Below are 21,813 nucleotides of genomic sequence, written 5' to 3' on the forward strand. Positions count from 1 at the left end.
CAGAAGGGCTTGAAGAACTCGATAAAGGCACACAAAGGCCTGTCTGTGTCAACAAGAAAGCCACTCTATTATTTTCTTAGCTGTCCCTGGAAATACAATAGCAGTAAAGCAATATAAGAACCCCTGACCTTCACTTGGAGCTCAGCCAGAGTTCAGCAAAAACAGTGAATAAAACTGATTCAGGCCTTAAGTAAAGTGTGATTGCTTTCCAATAATGCAGATATCAGAAGAAGGATTTGAATGACACAATAACGCCTACCAAGTGTTATGCAGGATCCGCAATTAACCCCTCAAAAGCACAGCACACCTCAAGTCAAACGACTGCTCTCCTGAGCCATTCATGGGAAATTCCTGAGAATTTTGATGAATATTTAAGATGCATTATAGTCTACTCTTAGGGATAGTTCATGCACAAATTAAGGTTTTGTCATTATTTACTCACCCTCATTGCTGTATGACTCTCTTTCTTCTGTGTCCTTCTTCTGAAATTTTTAAGAATATACACTAACGTGTGAATGTTTGGGGTCGCTAAGATATTTTCATGTTTTTGAAAGTATCTTATGCTCACAGAGGCTGTATGTATTTGCTTAAAAATACAGTTAAAAACAGTAATATTATGAAATATTATTACAATTGAAAATAAATGTTTTCTATTTTAATATAATTTAAAATATAATTTGTTCCTGTAATGGCACAGTTGAATTTTCAGCAGTCATTACTCCAGTCTTCAGTGTCAAATAATCCTTTTGAAATCATTCTTCTAATATGTGCTCAAAAAGCTTTTTCTTTTTCTTAATTTTCAACAGTTAATATTTTTGTGGAAACCATGATAGATATTTTTCAGGATTCTTTGACGAGTAGAAAGTTAAAAAGAACAGCATTTATTTGAAATACAATATCTTTTGTAACATTATAAATGTCTTTACTGTAACGTTTGATCAATTTAATGCATCCTTGCTGAATAAAAGCATTGATTTCTTTAAAAGAAAAAAAAAAGTATTGACCCCAAACCACAGTTATCGGGACTGGAGCTTAAATTCAAGCTTCAAAAAAGATGTAAAAACAGCATAAAAGTAGTCTCTGCACTAAACGCCATGTTGCACAGAAGAAAGTCAGTCAAACGGCTTTGGAACAACATGAATATAAGTAAATAATAACATAATTTTTGAGTGAACTAGCCCTTTAAGTTATGTGTTTTCCAGAGTCCTGGAATCGTAATATTTACACTATAGCGAGGCATAATTCTGCTCTGTTACAGCAGGACATCGTTCCTACGCTTCCTGTCTGAAATGTGTTTGTGTTGTACATTTCTGGGTGCTCAGCCACTGTAAACAGGTTTGGTGTCCAATATCCCATCCAAGCCTGGTTCCTAACGACAAGCAAGCAAGCTCAATTCCAATGTAAATCTTCATATGCTGTCTTTTACTCCACAGCAGATATGACATGTAGAACAGCCTCTAATTCAATAAACTGATTCAATAAGGCTGTTTTGTCTGCTATATAATCACGCCACTATGACAACACCAAATAGCTGCATCTCAGTAAACTGATATATTCATTATGCCCTACAGCTGCCATGTGAAACGGACTCCTCAGAGTGATCTCGCTAAATTCTTAATTAAAAGCAGTACGTAGTCTTTCCAGTCAGTGCATGCCTTTTTCGGTGCCAAACTCGTGATTTAATAGCATGCATAAATATTGCAGTGCTGTATTATATTGCGATGATTAAGACCTTATGATTTGTGTCTGTAGACATCAACCTCTCTTAGCCTCTTGTTCATGATTGGCGGCTGGAAACGGGGGATGGGCGGCTGCAATCAGCCCCTGACTGGCAGTCTGCGCTATTTTCAGCTCCTCTCCCAGGGGAAGAGTGTTTCTCGGCTCAATCAGACACAAAGAGAATAAAGACAAGGACAGAGATTCATAAAAACATTCTCAATCATGTACACACATACTGAGTAGGAGCATCTTACAGCAAACACATGATATGGCCATCAGAAACCACAGCTTCTGGGAACACTTTAACTCCACCGATGCAGATTATAGATCAGAAAACAATTCAAATGTTATGACAGACCTAAGGGTGTGTTTTAATCCACTTCTTAGTTTACCAATAAGTGCACTTCTCAGAGAGTCATCCATTTCTAAGGCTCTCCATTGTCAAAATGGTTCCACTGCACTGAAAATGTCACTCCCTACCCAGAATGCATGGTAACAACCAGTGAACATAAGATGTTCCTCATGTGCTGTAAAGACAAAGATGACAAAAAAAAATGTATAAAGAAATTAATATATTAGGCCAGCAATAAATACAGTATCAATGTTACAAAAATTATATTTCAAATAAACACTGTTCTTTTGCACGTCCTATTCATTAAAGAATCTTAAGAATATCACAGTTTCCTCAAACATATTAAGCAGAACAACTGTTTTCAATGATGATAATAATAAGACATTTTCTGAAGACTGATGTAATGGCTGCTAAAAATTCAACTTTGCCATCATAAGAATATATTACATTTGAAAATATATTGAAATAGAAAACAGTTATTTTCAATTGTAATAATAATTCATATTATTACTGATTTACTGTATTATTAATAAAAAAAAATGCTGCCCTCTTAAATAGTGAATTTGTTCAAAAACAACAACAACAAAAAAAATCTTACTGTCCCCAAGACATTTTAACAGTAGTAGCCTAAATGTATATTTTTTCCTAAGGTACTACTGATATTTATATAGTATATTGTAAGTATTTTGTGTCTTGCTTTATTAGAATAGTTTTATGTTTGAAAGATAATATATGTATACATAATCAGTTTTGCTTGATTAACAAAAATGCAAGACAAGCACATACTTCATAATGGCACTGTGCATTTAAACAGCTAACAACAAATGCATGATGCATATCCTCTTTATTTTTCTTATTCATAAGAAAATAGCTTACTTCCATGTTGCAAAATAAGATGGATATAGCAATGTTGAAAATATCAGATTCAGCTATGTTTGAATGCATGATTTTGCTGTTATGCCATATGTAAATGAGTCACAAATGTCCAAATGCTTAGTGGATCCAGGCCATTGCTAGTGCTCGATAGTATTTTTATGATATACCAATTCACATCATAAAGATATAGGAAGGGAAATGAGAGACAGCTTTCTCCCGCCTTCTCCTCCATACACACACATCCTCCATTTTATCTTCAGCACCTGGAGCTTCTCACCTTTAATGAGCCTTGAAAAGCTATCCACCCTATAAAAACATATTGATGCCTGGTGTGTCCAAGAAATCTACCCAAACTTATGGTAGAAGCACACACACACACACACAAAATCTGTCTGCCTGTGTGAAACCGGTGCCTTCATGAAGTGACTTCAGAAAAGTGATTCAATGCACTGTGTCTCTAGCTGATTGTACCTCTTATTTACAGTAGATATACAGTGGGGTTCATAATCTGGGAAAAAAATCTGGAATTTTAATCTGAGGTTTTATTTAAACCTGGAAATAAGAAGAAACATATAGAAACACAGAAATACCACATACTAAGTAATGTATTACAGTTTTTTCAACACACATTTTCACAAAATATTATGCAAGTAATATAATTTGCCTCAGACTATTGGACCTCATTTTTGTGGACGAGAGGTTCAAAGAAGTTGCTTCTACTGGCTGTTTACCAGACATTCTCATTTTCTACTTCTTTCGTTTTTATGTTTAGAGGCTGAGCTGATGGCCAAGAGAGAAGCCCCAGCGACGGAGGCCACGGCCCTGGAGGCACTGTTACGAGGTGATGGGATCTTGGACAAGAGAAACAATAACTCCAAAGAGGAAGAGACACTACTGGAAATCCAGGTATCACATCCAGCTCCAGTTGGTTTGGACATGCACGATAATGTATTAAGAGTCAGTGTCAGACTTACAGAGTGGTTTTCAATCGCTGGGTCACGAACCAAAAATAGGTTGTAGCTCTGTTCTGAAAGATTCACAGACAGCAAGGGGGAAAAAACAATAATATACAAATAATAAAATGTAACTAACTATATAATCATGAATAATTAGGATTTTTCAGGCAAAATAAATAGACCTATCAGCTTTTAAGCATGGTCTCTAAGCATGGTAATTTGCAAATGGACTTGAATCGAAATTACTAAAGATTCTCAGGACCCTAATATATATTGCCTATGTACCAACATATAATATACACTCTTGTTTCGATCATAAGAAGGCAAATTCATAGATACTAAACAAGATAGGATTACATATAGTGAAAGGATGACAGGAATGGGTTCCCTCATACGCATGCCTAAAATAGTCTAAAAATATCAAAGACAACATACACCATGACCTGAAGGATACACTGTTCATTCAAAGAAAGGTTTTCCTATGAATTAATTAGTAGAAAAGTAAATTTCTACTCTGCATTTGCCTCTTGCTTATGGGACATTTTCCCGGGTCACATTCCATGAGGTCGTAAACGTATCTGGTGTCAGTGTTGCTTTGGAACCAGGGGCCTGTTCGGCTTCCTGGGGTGTTACAGAGTATTTGTTAAATCAAGCTAACAAAATATATATTGTGTGTTTGAGTGGTTCAGACGCTACAATTACTATATATTTTCACAATATTACACAAGCAAGAGAGATGTTGTACCCAAATATTATATTCAAGAAAATGCACGACTGCGAGTATAATCTTGTTTTCATACAATAGTTGAATAGAAGTTAATATTAAGTTAACTTGCATTTTAAACCCAATTGTGCCAGTTACATTATCTGTTTATGCTTTCAAGCAAAGCCACAGGAGAAGCAACACACAGTAGGTGCTGTTTCATTCCTGAATGAATCAGCATCTTTGAATGAATCAGTTGAATGAATAATTCAATGACCCACTTATAAAAACAATTCACTTTTAGTGTTTCTTATACTATGTTGCTACGAAATGCCAGCGTTTTAAGGACCCCATTGGCCATATATGGCAATAAATGTCTCCGCTCTCTCTATATGCAGACTATTGTCTTTTCTTGTGCAGTGCATTGATCTTAGTCATCTAATCGCTTACCCCAACTTTCTTCATTCTCTGCAGAGGGTGCTTGAGGCAGATGAAAATGGGGATGGTTTCCATGATGATGAAGATTTTGAAGTGGACACACCAAAGAGGAAGCATCGAAACAAAGGCAGGGTGAGTGATGAGCATGACTCATCAAAGTCTGTGGATGGTGTGAAGGAAAAAGGGCAAGTGAGAGCAAGAAAAAGAGAGCTTGAGACAGGGCGGACTGACACGGGAGAGGGAAATAAAACACGAAAACGAAAAACTTGTTGATCTCTCTGACTTATAGTGTGTGCAGAGACTAAGAAAAGATGAATGAGAAATTATCTAAACAAAAAGAAAGTGATTATATAATGTCTGTTATTTAGGGTCGAGGCTCTGGGCGCAGGCGAACAGAAGCAGTGGCCAACGACGATCAGGATAAACCCTACGTGTGTGACAGTAAGTGTCAATTTCATTGCTTTCATATGCAACCTTTGTGCTTTAAAGACTAAGCAACTTGAAATAGATATCATTTTGTATACATTTGAACTGCAGAGAAAGAGAAAAAATAATTAGGAAAAAAATAATTTGTAACCTAATTTGGCATTATGTATTTGTATCCAAAAGTCTGAGGCTTTTCAAAAACGGATTTTTTTTTACTTATAAAAAATAATAATTTTGAATTCAGAGGAAATTTAAAAAAGAAAAAAATTAATTAGAAATATTTACAATTAATCAAATGAGCAAACTTCTGACATTCTTTACCTTTTTTCACTTAAATTAATTGAAATGCAGATAATGTAATTTTTATTTAATTATTTTAAGTTATAAAAATGTGATATAAAAGTAGACAGAGACCCTAGAGGATACTTGGACCCCACTGAATATTAGTATAAATTAGTAGGTTTATAATTGTAGTGTTTATTTTTTATTCCACACTGCTGTCAAATAAAATAATGAATGTTTATTGTCTCTAACCTCTGTTTTAATCATGGGATTTGAACTATTTTGCAACTATACTGTTGTTGACTGTCCTACTTTGAGTCCTAAAAAATATCTTTCATTTTTTTCATATGGTATCTGCGCTTTCATTTTTTTCATATGGTATCTGCCTGTGTTTCTCATCTTGGCATGGTGGCCTGTTAATATCAAAAGCATGTGACTACCCGAGGAGATACTAGAGCTACTTTGGGTTCCAGAGGCCTCTTTGAATGTAACTTACTTCCTGTATTTTTTTTTTGTCTCCTCTTTTGCTTTGTGTCTCCTCTGTTTCAGACAGATACAAACAAAAGCATAACTCAAAAACCACTGACTCAGGTATTCAGCCATGTTGCCATCTTCCTCTTGTTCGGACATGTGGGCTATGCTAATGACAAGGCTAAACACTTAATGCTCATGGCGGGGAGGGATTATTAACATAAATTGTCTGGTTCGGTCTTTTCTCTGTAGCTGCTGCTAATATTTCATGCTGCTTGGCCAAAGCTATCACACATGGCTAACAACACCGCTGCTAAAATAGCAAAGATTGAACATGTAGCCTTTTCATTGCCGCATCTACAGTAGATTGCAGGTCCTGTTCTAGGTTAAATCTGCTGCATTGCTGGAATGATTGACTCTGGATGTGTACTTTGCTGAAATGAAATGCATGTAGTTTGCTTCCCTTTTCCATACTATACGTTCTGCTTTAATAATTCCTGTTTCCATCTATATGATTCAGCAGTCTGTACAAAATAACATCTGTTACATCAAATATATACTAGTAAAGTAAATTTTCCACAGAATACCATTTTAACAAATATGATTATAGTAATTTAGAATCACATTAAATGAAGACATATTACTGACCAATAAAATCTCACTACCCCTTGAAAAAGTAGTACATGCTAAAATACATTTTTAGCATACTTTTTAAATAATGTACTTTACTTGAGAAATTAATGTTAAATGTAGGACATACGTAAATTGTATTTTAATTGCAATTCAAATAAATATGCATTATAGTTTCATAATTTTATATGCTTAAAATATGTGCTTTAGTATGTTCATCAGCACATAAAACTAAGTGTACTTTTTTAGAGCATGACAAAAATGATAAAACAAAGATTTAAAATGTACTTAAAAGTAAAACTTGATTTGAAAATTACAAAATGCTATTTTTAAGTGTTAAGAAACAGTCATGAAGGTGTACCCTCTTTAAGTACACTTAAAGGCACAATATGCAAGATTTTTTTATTAAAATATCCAAAAACCACTAGAACAGTGTTATATATTTTGCTGACTTGTGTACTTACATGATCCCAAATGTTTCGAAGAATGTTTAAATCCAGAGAAATAAGCTATTTTAACTAGTGACATGGACCGTGTCTATAGTGTCATTGTGTCGCCTGCCAATGTCTTCATAACCCCTCGATTTCCGGTTTTGTTTTGTAGAAAACATGGAAACACCAAAGACACTTTAAAATGTTGTGTGTTTTAATAGACCGGTGACGACCGCACAGAGTAGCATTGTAACAGAACTTTCAAATGTATCTAGTATGATAAAACAGCGCTGCTTTTTTTCCCACATACGCACGACCGGAAGGAGCGGAAATGGTTGACTGTGGCATAATAAAAGCTCCGCTGCTTTCGAGCCGTGTGTCACGCTAGTTCAGCAGCCTCGTTTCGCTTCGACGGTTTTCAGCCTCGCCCTGCTTTATTCTACTATGTTAATAAATCATTAGCTCATCCATGAACGTGATTTCTGCCGGAGTCCCGTCGGATTGCATCGGCTGTGGGAATGAAGACGACAACTCCGATGATTCCACACTCAGTAACGGCGTCATCAAACTACGCCTTTGTTTCTTTGTTTGTTTTGAATACGCACCCTCTAGCGGCGAAAAATTACATATTGTGCCTTTAAGTGGTCTTTTATTATATTCATATTTTATTATCTACAAGCACAGTTTTTACACACTTTTAAGATTTGAAGTACACTTCAAGTAGACATTTAATACAGTTAGGCCCACTATGGTTGGATGCTTAGTGCTCCTTTAAGCATAAATGTAGCAATGAAACTTAAAGACAACACAAAAACAGCATCTAAAAGCATTTAACTGTAATAGTTTACTTTAGAGTAAAATAGATGATCATCAAGACAAAATGTGGCTTAAGACTTATCTTATCCCACTGAAATTTGATGAAAATAAATGTCATGTTGTCTTTAAGTTAATGTATAAAATATTTTGAAAATTAATAAAAAAATCCTTATGACATTAAATCTAAATAAGTTTAGTTACTGTCACTGTTCAGGGTGCCTCATTGAGTGTTGTCCCGTCACTTTCGGCAGCTCGTGACCTGGGAAATCAGCGCTGATCTTGCGGCAGGGGTGCACAGATCACTAGCTGTTTCTCCTTTACCTGTCGCTTGTTCCGCTCTTCCTTTATAACTTCTGCTTTCTTGTCCTTCCTTGTGAGTAGATTGTTTGGTGTGTTCCGTGTTCACGTTGTTATCAGTGCTTTTATTCAAGCACTTCCCTTGTTTCACTGTACCCCAGGACACCTAGTGAGGAGAGACAGCCGCTCATTGCCTCGCTATCTCTCTGGTCACCTGTCCTGTGCGAATGCTGGGTCTGGGACAGCTTCCACAGCCTGTGAGGTCCGCATTACTCTGCCGGCTGGCTCTGGAGTCCCCAAGGACTAGTTCGCTGTTTTTGTGATTGTTCTATTGTTTTGGTTTTGCCTTGTGAGAAATAAATCTCCATTTTTCACCTACTTCTCTGCATTTGAGTCCTCTTTTATCCTGGGGACCTGACAGAATCTACTCACCACGTCATGGACACAGCAGAGGAGATGGAGTTGCGACGAGCCCTTGTGCAGCAGGGTGCTCTTCTGGGTCGGCAACAGGATGAACTTGCGGCTTCTCGCCGCGCCTACGCCAAGATCTCTCTCCAGCTCAACCAGCTGGCAAAGTGGCTTGATCAGCTGCAGACTAACCCTCCCGCTACCCAAGTTGTAACGCCTTCTCCCGACCGCGATGGAGCCGTTCTCCGTCATGCTGAGCCGCGGCTCAATCCTCCTGCTCCATACTTGGGTGAGCCTAACACATGTCGCTCCTTCTTATCCCAATGCTCTCTTGACTTTCTCGCTCCAGCCTTCCTGTTTTCCCACGGAGCTCTTAGTGGGTCAAGCGAGAGAGTGGGGAACGGCTATGTGGGATAACAAACATCACTGCTGTTCTTCGTTTGAGAGTTTCTTGGAGGAGCTACGCAAGGTTTTCGATCACTCTGGTCGAGGAACCGAGGCGGCACAAGCTTTGTTGCTGCTACAGCAGGAAGAGCAATCGCTGCGCGTCCTGTGGCTGGAATGCTAAGGCGTTCTGGGACCATTTTCTCCACGGTCTGGCCGAATACATCAAGGACGAGATCTATTCTCTCAAACTGCCCTCTAACCTGGATGATTTGATCGACCTTGCCATCCGGGTGGATAACCGGATTGCTCGCCGTTCTCGATGTCGGAGTAGCCTTCCCAACGTCTAGTTTTCCCGGAGGAGGAGCCAATGCAGGTCGGGAGAGCATGGCTGACTGTAAGGGAGCGACGTTATTGCCTGGACAATCAACTGTGTCTCTACATCGGGGAATCAGGTCATGTGGCAGCTTCGTACCGGCAGCGAGGCGGTGCTCACCCCTCAAGGGAGCGCGTACAGTGAGCGTCACTAGTACTTGACTGCCCTCTGGTGGTCGTTCTGAGTTCCAAGTCTCATTACTGTTTAATGGGATTGCTCATCAGGTGTCTGCATTGATCGACTCTGAAGCGGAGGACAATTTCATGGACTCCGGGATGGCCACACGCTTGGGAATTTCGTCTGTTGCCCTGGCCGATCCTATATCGGCTAGAACACTTTGCGGCACCCTTCTCGCCAGTATTACCCGTGCCACTAAGTTTGTCACACACACACTTTCCGGCAATCATGCTGAGGAGATCCGGTTCCTCTTCATCCATTCGCCCACCACTCCAGTGGTTTTGGGACACACCTGGCTGGTCAAGCATAACTCCCACATTGACTGGGCTCTTAACTCTGTTTTGGCTTGGAACCTCTTCTGTTTAGCTCAATGTTTGGGTGCTGCATTTCCCCCCGTAATGCAGGAGGAGCCAGTTTACCATTACTTGAGAGTGGTTTTCAGTAAGTCCTGAGCTTCATCTCTGCCTCTGCACTGCCCATACGACTGTGCAAAAGACCTGTTGCCTGGCACTTCTCTGCCTAAGGGGTGCCTTTACTCTCTGTCCGGACTTGAGAGGGAGGCCATGGAGAGGTATATTCATGATTCTCAGGTAGCAGGCATTATCCGTCCCTCTTCCTCTCCAGCTGGGGCGGGGTTCTTCTTCGTGGAGAAGAAGGATGGTTCGCTGCGCCCCTGTATAGACTATCGGGGGTTGAATGACATCACGGTGAAGAATCATTATCCTTTGCCGTTGATGTAATCGGCCTTCGAGCTATTGCAGGGGGCAATCATCTTTACAAAGTTGTACCTCCGCAATGCATATCACCTAGTTCGGATTAGGGAGGAGGACGAATAGAAGACCGCCTTTTAGGGCTGGGCAAAAAAATCAAATGCGATTTTCATGCGAATCTCGTAAGTAAAGCCGCTTCTGGTGATTAGTAGTAAATCTCCAGCACGTGCTTTCAGATGGAGCAGCATTTACTACACAAAGCCGTAGATCACTGACAAGCTACACAAAATCGCGTTCAAAATCGCAGGCAATTAATTCTGAACTTCAGCCAGGTCGCCCTTCCTCTGACTGATCTCACCTCCACTAGGAAGCGTTACTGCTGGTCGTTGCAGGCTTATACTGTATGGCGGCTGATCGATGTGAGGCGTAGGGGTAGAGGTCACCAATACCTGGTAGACTGGGAGGGCTATGGTCCGGAGGAGAGATGCTGGGTTCTGGTTCGCAACATTCTGGATCGCGCTCTCATCGACCAATTCCATCGGCGTAATGGTGAGTCCTCCGGGGACGCCAGGAGGCATCCCTGAAGGGGAGGGTACTGTCACGGTTCAGGGTGCCTCATTAGCTCCCCCTGCTGTCTGTGTTGTCCTGTCACTTTCGGCAGCTTGTGACCTGGGTAATCAGCGCTGATCTTGCGGCAGGGGTGCACAGATCACGAGCTGTTTCTCCCTCACCTGTCGCTTGTTCCCCTCTTCTTTTATAACCTCTGCTTTCTTGTCCTTCCTTCTGAGTAGATTGTTTGGTGTGCTCCATGTTAACTATGTTATCAGTGCTTTTATTCAAGCACTTCCCTTGTTTCACTGTACCCCAGGACACCTAGTGAGGAGAGACAGCCGCTCGTTGCCTCGCTATCTCTCTGGTCGCCTGTCCTGTGCGAACACTGGGTCTGGGACAGCTTCCACAGCCTGTGAGGTCTGCATTACTCTGCCGGCCGGCTCTGGAGTCCCCAAGGACTAATTCGCTGTATTTGTGATTGTTCTATTGTTTTGGTTTTGCCTTGTGAGAAATAAATCTCTGTTTTTCACCTACTTCTCTGCATTTGAGTCCTCTGTTATCTTGGGGACCGGACAGCTAGTTGAGATCTTCTTCAAATACTGTACACATGGTTTCCTTGGTTTGTCCATCCTTTTTTATAGATTTGTAGTGAGAGAATTTATTACTGTGAAAATATTGTTCCTACCTTGCTGGTATTGCAGTCTGCAACCCACAGATGCTTGACATGTTTACTGCATCCACCTGTAGAGAGAAACAAATATTTTCTGTGCTGAGCTTTAAATAATATGACAACCTAAACCAACATGTTCAATAACAGCAATTCATTTGTATACTGTATCCAACACTATGTGATATATCCTATGTCTGTAATCTAATAGGCATTAACATGTGTTTTCAGTGATCGGATCACAGTTGGATAGCATTTGACCACATTAAAAGCTACATAATTGCACCCAAGACATACAGTGTCAGTGATGGATTCTGACCGCATTCAACAGAGGTGTTATTTAATATATAAGTAATATTCATAGTTTTGCTCTGAGGTGGTCACATTATCAATTACACTTTATGAATTCCTACAATTTACAGGTACAGTCAGTGCAGAGCACTTGCTACGATGCTTAGCAGCACCTGTACGTGTTCATGACGACACACTGTGTGGTTGGAGTGCTAATACTGTGCCTTAAACACTGTTCTTACACCCCGCATGTCTCTCTCACTGGCTCAGAACATGCAACGTTGATTTTGTGATAGCGCTTTGACTCCACAGCTAGCTGCTTTGTGAATTCATTAGATGTGTGTTAACATCCCAGCTTGATTATTAGAATAACTTATTTGAGACTAAAGAAGTTTTTGCCGGTAAAATGAATTTCATCATGACTAATGTTCTTTATCATAGTTTGCGGGAAGCGTTACAAAAACCGCCCTGGATTAAGCTACCATTACACCCATACTCACCTTGCTGAAGAGGAGGGTGAGGAAGAACGAGAAACTGAAATCCCCCAATCTCCTCCTGTCCACCACGAGAATCACAAACGTAAGTTAATATTCATTTGAATTGTAAAATAAGTGTTTTAATATCTAGGACTCTGTTCCAACACTGGGTTAAACATTTTATGAATGTTGTGTTTATTGTGGGCTACCTTTTGTGCTGTGCCTGTTTTCTAATTGCATTTTAATAACATTATTGTGAACAATTCATTCATTCATATGTTTTATTTAAACAACTTTAGTATAGGGACCAGTTCTCACTATTAACAAGTTGCTTATTAGCATGCATATTATTAACATATTGGCTGTTTATTAGTACTTATAAAGCACATATTCTGCATTCTGATTCTCATAATTTTTCAATTAAAAAAATGTAATACCTTGATCTTCCAATAAAACGGCAGACTTTTTTCTGGTGGGGTTTACCAGATATTGTTTAGTCTGCTTAAACTCTTCCCCTTTTCAGATCTGTCTTCATTCAATCAACAACCGATGGATTGAATTCTGTTCTTTTTTGATAATCCATTTCACTTAGTTGTATGTTACAATATGAAGAAATAATCTGTTGCTACTTATGCTACATAGCGACTTTAAACATGGTAAAATAATTGTAACTCAAATTATTTCTATAGTTTACATCCCAGTGTGAATTTTAGCATAACTATAGTTAGTAGCATTCGCTCTATTCCAAACATTAGTGAGCTGCCTCAACATATTCAATATAAATATTCGAATTGATATTATTTAGTATTCAATAAGCAAATAAATACATAGCACACACAAATGTTTCTATTTATATTCTTTAATACTACAGTGTGCATGATGTTACACTTTTAGGATGTCTAAAATAATAAAAGTAATACTTTCTTAGTTTTCTAGGGTTTGGAATAGGCCACTGTTCTTCTATGTTCTCTTCCCCTTTTTAATTTGTACTATTTTTACAGCACAGAAAGGGCCTGATGGCACGATCATCCCTAATGACTACTGTGACTTCTGTCTGGGAGACTCAGGCTCTAACAGGAAGACAGGCCAGGCTGAGGAGCTGGTTTCCTGTTCAGACTGCGGCCGCTCTGGTGAGTCCCTTCACATCACTGTATTCTCTATTACTCACAGTTACAGTATCTGCCCATGTTAGATCAAGAAGGGTAGTTTCACCTCCATCTTGTTTTAATTTCACTCTGAGGGAGATGTTTGCTGTGGCATAGCCAATAATAATCTGGTTGAAATTATAAAAAGAAAGATTTTTTTTTAAAGAATTGCCAGATGTAGTCAGTAAAAATTTCTCTCTCTCTCTGTAATCAATGTAAGAGTCTGTGGTGCTCTAAAATGGGCCAGATTACAGTATCTGTATTTCAGGTCAATAAGACTTTGTCTACAAATCAGATGTTAGTTTTATTGACGTAGTAGGTTAAAGACATGTTAGTCTTCTATTTAAAAGAAGCAGAAATGAATGATCATTATGCACACGCATTATTCTTGCTTTTAAGACAATTAAATGTGGAAAATTTTGCACACAACAGTAAAACACCACATGATATAAATTTACATATCCTAGAAATGCTCTTTTTTTTTTAGTTGATCTGAAAAAACTTTAGTTCATTTAATAAAGCCCATATTTGGTATATATGTATCCACCAAAAGATCCCATTTAATGCTTTATCATGTCATGCATCGATAGCACATTTCATCAGCTTTTTTTGTGCATATCCCATCTTTTCGTGTTTTTTTGCTAGAGCATGTTTGTTTGTTTATTTTATGGTGTTTCTTTGAGTTGTTGTGATTTGGGTTTGGCTTGGCATAATGGTGTCCTATAGAAATGATTTCCCAGACACAGATGAATTCTACTAGAAAGGCTTTTTAATGGAGAATTGCCATTAGCAGCGATTTAAACCCAGACTAGACTTAATCTGTGTCCTGGAAACCAGCACAGTAGTTCAGAGATGGGCAGATTACCACTGTTTCCATGCAGTTGTTTATCTGTTGCAGTCTTGGTGTGTATTCATGAATTCTTGCAGTATTTACAAACATGCTGATTAAAAGCAACATGTGAGGAGAGATCACTCGGTCATTTTAAAAATGAATTCCAGTATAAATTACTTGTAATGTAACACAAGTTACAAATGTATGAAAATACCACAATATGAAAATAACAGACTGACTGCATTTGATAACTTTTGGATTTACCCTACATGTGCAATGAGAAAATTAATAATTAATATATAGTTTTTTACTTAAAGGTGGGGTAAGCGATTTCTGGTAGCCAATGTTGACATTTGAAATCACCAAAACAAACACGCCCCTACCCCAAAAGTGTCTCGCCCCTATTTTGATAGCTCCGTCCCACACATACATACGCAATCCAGGCAACGATTAGTTCTGTGAAACAAAGCAAAACCAATGTTACAACGTGTCTACACCGGACGCGAGTGGCGCGGCAAAATACTATAGAACTCATTATAATCAGTGATGCTGTCTACACAATAGATATATATATATATACATATCAATGGTCTACACTGGATGCGGCACGGCACGACATGACAAATCCCAGACAGAGACCTGCTGCTGCGTTCTATTCATGACGTATTGACACACATTTCAAATGATTTTCAACGGTCGCTTTGTCGCGTCCAGTGTACTAGACAGACTTTAGCTGTTGTGGCGCAGACACTGTGTTACTCACCTATCGAGAAGAAACAAAGCAACCTCGGCGTCCGATCGCAGGCCTTCCGCTCCTTGAGTTCTCTCCAGCGCTGGAAAGCTGATCCGATATTTACACAGGTCCTACTTCTTGCCTTAAGCCTTCTTTTGTTTCCGCAGACGTTTTCCTCTTTTGTTTTTTTGTCCATCATCTCTATCTTTCTGTCGCTCGGCTCGGACTAAACGCTTTCTCCTCCACATCATGAGTAGACACGCCCCTTACTGCTGATTGGCTACAAGTTTGTTTTGCTATTCGGCCCGAATCAGTTTTCTAAAACGTTTTTGAAAAAATTGCTTACCCCACCTTTAAATATCTTTTGTGCAACCAGTGAAGTAGTGAAAATAATGCTAATAAAATTAATGAATAATATAAATATAAAAATAGTAACTATATATTTTTTCTTTTTTTGTTTAATTAATAATGGAAATGAAAATGTATATAACTTAATCTTTTTCGTTATTGTCTCTATCTAATATAATCTGCTAAGATTTTGTTGTCATACAAAAGACATATAGGCCTAAGTAAAAATCATCTAGCTGATATTAATTTTCTGCTCTGACTGTTTTGACCAAGGCTAGATCACAGTTCATTCTAATTAGATTGGGAAGGGAAAGCAGGTGCAATTCTGTGAAACTGCTGTGGGAGTGTCATGGGATTCGATTGAAACGGAAGAAACCGTTAAGTCATGCCATTTTTCATGGCTGATGCCAAAACTACAAGGTCCAGAAGCATCTTACATTTAATTTAGATTGCTTAGATAGATGCGAAACGTTTTCAAGGTGGCAGACCTGAGAACATTTGCTCTTTGCAATTACCCAACCAATCAACATTGGTCTTTAAAAAAAAATTCTGATGAAAAAAAAAGAAAGAAAAAATTCCCATGCTTGCATTTAGAATGTGTATTGTGTTTGTAAGTGTAGCCAAATCCTGCAGTGTTGAGAATGAGCATTTATATGTGACGTGGCCTTTTGGTTCATCTCTTTGAGTGCTTGTGTTTTGCGGTTTTTATTTTACTCAAGTGCTTTTGCTAGCAAATGATCCTGGAATTAACATGCTCAAAATTCTTAACTGTTTAGGGCATTATCAGTTATCTCAGTTCATGTGCGCAAAATATTCTCATATTTATTTTGCTCATATGCTTCCATTCTTTATGTTTTTCTTTCTTGGCTATGTGATCCATTGCCTTCTCATAATCGAATGGTATAGCAAGAACAGGGAGAGACCAAATTATGTATTCTTCAGTAAAAAATAAAAAAAAAAGTTTATAGGGATAGTTCACACAAAAATGAAAATTCCGTCATTATTTATTCACCTCAAAACCTGTAAGACTTTGTGTTCCATCAATCAGTGAGTAAATAATGACAGAATTTGCATTTAGGGTGATCTATCCCTTTTCATGATTCACTTACAGCTATTAATGCGCTGCAACTTTAATCTACAACCAATGAGATAAGCACATGTTCAGGCAATCAGACATGCAAGCCGTAATGTATGAGTAACAGCAAAGACTGCAAGTTGTCCAAAGCTCAGAGGAGTGTGAGTCCTAGCTGACTGCAGTGTTACTTGTGTGTGTTTCCACTGTGATGCTGATATGTCCGTCATGCATGTCAGCTGATCGCGTCGGTGGGACCAGGGCGAAGAGGAGGACGGGCGGACTTCTGGACATGTTCGGCGACACATCAGAAAGCGAGGCATCCACCTTTCACGGCTTTGAGGAGGACGACCTGGATGGGCTTCTGTCCGATGACAGCACAGGCTCACCTCAGTACAGATAGACAAAGGAGAAAGCTCAAGGAAACAGCATCAGAGAAACTTTTGGCATGTGTCTGCTGCCTGGTTTTTTCTTTTTCCCTGTTGTTTTGCAGCAGCATGCGTAACAGATTCACAACTCCAGACACAATGTTAACTTCAGGAATTGCTTTCAAAGGACAAGTTGCAGCCTTTTATAAATTAAGGAATGTTGTTTTTATTGCTTCACACTTCTGTATACTGAGAGGTGCTAGTTATCGGAGGAGCCATTACTTCTGGACTGTTTGTTTTCCGTCATGGAAAATTGCAGGGACGTTACCGATGTATGGATTACACTTCGCCATGTAAGATAAAATGCCTACTGTGTGGAAATTTACTTTAGAAATAGAAATGAAAGAATTTCAAACCTCAAGGAGGAGAAAATACTCAACATGTGTCTGATAGTCGGATAGTGAAGAGGGTTTTTTTCTTCATACCTCTGGATAAATACAATATTTGCAAAGAAAGGGATCACGAGAAGGCAGAGAATGGGCTGAGGCCAGGCCCTGATTGGATCCAGAGGGAAGGGAGGACAGTTTGCAGAGAGGTAAGAGCCAGTTGGCATTTCAATGTCCATCTCTCCTCCTTTCTCAGGACAGCTACAAGAACAAGAACAAAAAATGACAATGAAATTTGAAATCCCATGTTTGCTGGAGGATACATGAAACTTGGCCTCTCCCTAGTTTTGTTGAGTAAGAAGAAGAAAAAGGACTATTCAGGAAACTCTCCTTAAATGACAGGTACAAGAAGGGGTACAATTGTAGCATATGTGCAATGATTCTCATGAAGGCTTTGTTTTGCAAATAAAATCTGGACCATTCACCTCTGTTAACAGATCCAGCTCTGAGGATCTGTCTGACTGTGTATGTGTAAATGCAAATAATAATAATAATACACTGGATTTCAAGCACATAAGCTTCCTACATTCAATAGGAAAATGCAGTAAATGTAAACTAGAAAACAGAATACATGCAATAAAAGGCACAATACACATTAGCCACAGGGACGTCACCCAGTTAATATGGGGATATTTCAGTGTATCTGTTTTGTATGAACAAAATTAGCTATATTTGCTCTTTAAAGCTCTTCTATTTATTGTTATGGTGAACTCATGTGTCACTTTTGAATTGAAACTTGCGAAAAATGTTTCCGTATTAATGCTTTCGATCTTGTCTCTATTTCAGGGCATTCATTTTTTGAAAATGATTATATCATTTATTAAGATATTGTATAATGTATATAGGCTGTTGCAGGCTAAACCCGTTGTTCTATAACAGCTCCTGATGATATTTCTCCCAGTGTTTTGAACTTTGAGAAAATGTTTCAATGTTTAACATTCAAACTTTAGTTCATTTAATACTAAGCCAAAGGGCAACATGGCTAGAGATGATGCTTGTAACTGCTTCTGTGTCATGCAGACCTGTGGCACAAACACACAGAACACACTTCATGCAACCTGTCATCCATGCTGTGGCTGCTGCTGAGTCCTGTTACTCCAAATGTCAGCCTGCAAGTCTTTCACTGGATTTTGTTACTGAAAACATTAAACATTTTGCATTTTATGAATTACTCTTTGAGTTAATTTTGTTTCAAGGAAGGAAAACAGGGGACAAGTGACCTCGAATAGTATTTGTACACTTAACTCACACTTTAAAATGTCTGAATGACACTAAAATATCAATCTAAGTCTGCAAATAAATGATGCTAAACATTATCTCAGAACAAACCACTTTTATGAGCCATTTTTGACTGGTTCAAGGTCATTCTAGTGCATTTATGAAGTCAGCCCCCCTCAAGTTCACATGAACATTGTTATAACTGTCTTAATTTTGAGTAATATGTTGTTTTATCATTTGAAACCTAGCAAACTTGTTATTGTGAAATGTTTAGCATGAAAAAAGTACCATATTTTATTTACATAACACTTGGCTTTATATTTTCTTAATGCATTACATAAGACATTCATACATGTTTAAGTATGACTTCCGTAAAAATAATTTTGGGGACCATTGTAGTTTATAATTTTAATGCAACAAACAGAACTTTATCAAAATATTGCACATAAAATATTTATTTTAAGTTAGTTTAGATATAAAATATGAAAAATTCTATGTATTGCATCAAGATCAACATCTTAAAGGGATAGTTCACCCAAAAATTTAAATTACCTCATTATTTACTCACCCTCAAACCATCCTAAAGTACTACACACGCCTCCAGGGGGTTAATAAAGGTCTTCTGAAGCAAATCGATGCGTTTGTCTAAGAGATATATCCACATTTTATTTACATAACACTTGGCTTTATATTTTCTTAATGCATTACATAAGACATTCATACATGTTTAAGTATGACTTGCGTAAAAATAATTTTGGGGACCATTGTAGTTTATAATTTTAATGCAACAAACAGAACTTTATCAAAATATTGCACATAAAATATTTATTTTAAGTTAGTTTAGATATAAAATATGAAAAATTCTATGTATTGCATCAAGATCAACATCTTAAAGGGATAGTTAACCCAAAAATGTAAATTACCTCATTATTTACTCACCCTCAAACCATCCTAAAGTACTACACACGCCTCCAGGGGGTTAATAAAGGTCTTCTGAAGCAAATCGATGCGTTTGTCTAAGAGATATATCCATATTAAAAACTTTATATACGGTAATCTCTAGCCGATGACGTAGGTGTAGTGTAAGCTCCGGTGAGAAGTGATGAATGCTGAAGCGCAGAGGAGAGAGCAGAACAAAATACTGGTCGCGAATTAGAAGTACAAAATGAGGATTTGTAAAGAAAAATGTCGGAGGATTTCGATATAAGCCAAGAGGAGAAAGTTTGCTGTAAAGAAAGTTGGTTCTTGCGAGACTAGCATATTCTCACTGGAGCTTATGCTACGCCTAGATCCTACATCATTCGCTTGAATGCCACTCTCTCGTGAACACACATACGACAGTTAGTGGACCCTAGACATTACGGTTTATAAAGTTTTAAATATGGATATTTTTCTCATACAAATGCATCAGTTCACTTCAAATGGCCTTTATTAACCCCATGGAGCCACGTGGAGTACTTTTTATGATGGATGGACTCACTTTTATGGGCTTCAAAATCTCGACACTCATTCACTGCCATTAAAAAGTTTGAGAAAGGCCAGCACATTTTTTAATATAACGCCTATTGTATTCATCTGAAAGAAAAAAGCCATATACACGTAGCTTGAGGGTGAGCAAATTATGTGGAAACTTTCATTTTTGGTGAACTATCCCTTTAAATCAGGCATGTTTCCATACACTTGCAAGAAATAAAATCAAGACAAAAGATGTATGTCTAAATGTCGGCATAATGTGGCTTAATATATTCAACATAGTTCTGCATGTGAATACCAGGGACAAAGCCATGAAGAGGAATGAGGTAGCAACGCTTATGAAACTCCCTGTAGGAAAAGAGCTTCACATAACATCCGACTTCAAGCCAAGGCTCCACATGCTTTCCAAACTGGGAAGACTGCACATGCTTTACTGGGCATCCAAGCAAGAGGAGCCTGCTGTTCTCATAGTTTCATTGAGGAAATGAGCAGGCCGAGGAACTGACACCTCCCTAAGAGACAGAAAGACAGAGAGAGAGAGAGAAAGACAGACATTTGAGGTTACAGAACCATCTGGCATTTTCCAAACCTGTGCTTACCCTCTTTCTGTGTGTGGAGGGCAGAACAGAAGGTGGAGGTGTTTAGGGGAAACTGTTGTTTGTTCCTTCCACATAAGTCGTGTGTAATCTTTTTTCTTTTCTTTTTTCTCGGTTATGTTCCTGTCATTATTAATTTAAAGGGATAGTTCACCTGAAATGAGAAATCTGTCATTGTTTACTCACCCTCAAGTGGTTCCAAACCTCTATGAGATTATTTCTTCTGCTGAGTACAAAATAAGATATTTTGAAGAATGCTGGAAACGGTTGAGGGTAGCCATTGACTTCTGTAGAAATCAATGGTTACCCTCAACTATTTGGTTTAGAAGTTCTAGAATAGAAGACAAACTCATAAAGGTTTGGAACAACTTGAGGATGAGTAAATGATGACAAAATGTTCATTTTTGGGTGACCTATCCCTTTAATGCTATCTATCTATCTATCTATATATCTGTCTCTCTGTCCCCCCATCCATCTGCATATCAATCCACCTTAAAGTACAAAAATTAAAATTAAGAAACTTTCTAATGATTCGTCTTATGACATTTAGTTGATTTATGTTTTCTAAATTAAATTGATTATAGTGAAGTAAATAAAAATAATCTAATACTCTGAGTTTAGCTTCTCTTCTTTCTATCTATCAGATTATTCTTTCATCTTTCTCTTTCACCAGGCCATCCTTCATGTCTGCAGTTCACAGACAACATGATGCAGGCTGTTCGGACGTACCAGTGGCAGTGCATCGAGTGTAAATCCTGCAGTCTGTGTGGCACCTCAGAGAACGATGTGAGTGTTAAATCCTTGGGGATGTATAAAATAGTGTGCGAGCATAAAGAAATACCTTTTAGATGATCTGACATCAACAAGCCTGCTCATATGGATGAGTGTGTGTGAGCTAACAGCTCGGTGACGCCCTCTAATTTTGTAGGATCAGCTTCTGTTCTGTGATGACTGTGATCGGGGATACCACATGTACTGCCTGAAGCCTCCCATGACACAGCCACCCGAGGGTAAGATCACTTCACAGCAGTTAATAACATTATAGATATTAAAATCATTAATAAATTGCATTGTTTCAGTTCTTAAATCTGCCAGATTGGTGTGGATTGCCTTTAATGCCTGGCCTATAATAACATGAATGCAT

The 21,813-nt window shown here is 38.3% G+C and overlaps 1 protein-coding gene across 2 annotated transcripts in view; it reads left to right on the forward strand.

Annotated features, from left to right (window-relative positions):
• LOC107562702 (zinc finger protein DPF3-like) overlaps positions 1–21,415 on the forward strand; it is a 33,614-nt gene extending 12,199 nt beyond the window's left edge. Inside the window, exons 4-11 of one of the 2 annotated variants that reach the window (XR_001606017.1) lie at positions 3,720–3,853; positions 5,081–5,176; positions 5,413–5,485; positions 6,302–6,343; positions 12,404–12,541; positions 13,440–13,568; positions 16,808–17,531; positions 21,343–21,415. Coding sequence is in view for 1 of the 2 variants with exons in the window: in XM_016247393.1 (XP_016102879.1) it covers positions 3,720–3,853; positions 5,081–5,176; positions 5,413–5,485; positions 6,302–6,343; positions 12,404–12,541; positions 13,440–13,568; positions 16,808–16,971 (776 nt within the window). In the remaining variant the exon portion in view is untranslated. Of the gene's footprint in view, positions 1–3,719; positions 3,854–5,080; positions 5,177–5,412; positions 5,486–6,301; positions 6,344–12,403; positions 12,542–13,439; positions 13,569–16,807; positions 17,602–21,342 lie in introns of those variants that run through there. The other variant, XM_016247393.1, reaches the window with a different exon arrangement.
• The last annotated feature ends 398 nt before the right edge of the window (positions 21,416–21,813 follow it).

Source organism: Sinocyclocheilus grahami, unplaced genomic scaffold (assembly GCF_001515645.1).
Source record: "Sinocyclocheilus grahami isolate Dianchi unplaced genomic scaffold, SAMN03320097.WGS_v1.1 scaffold833.1, whole genome shotgun sequence".
Classification (NCBI taxonomy): Eukaryota; Metazoa; Chordata; class Actinopteri; order Cypriniformes; family Cyprinidae; genus Sinocyclocheilus; species Sinocyclocheilus grahami.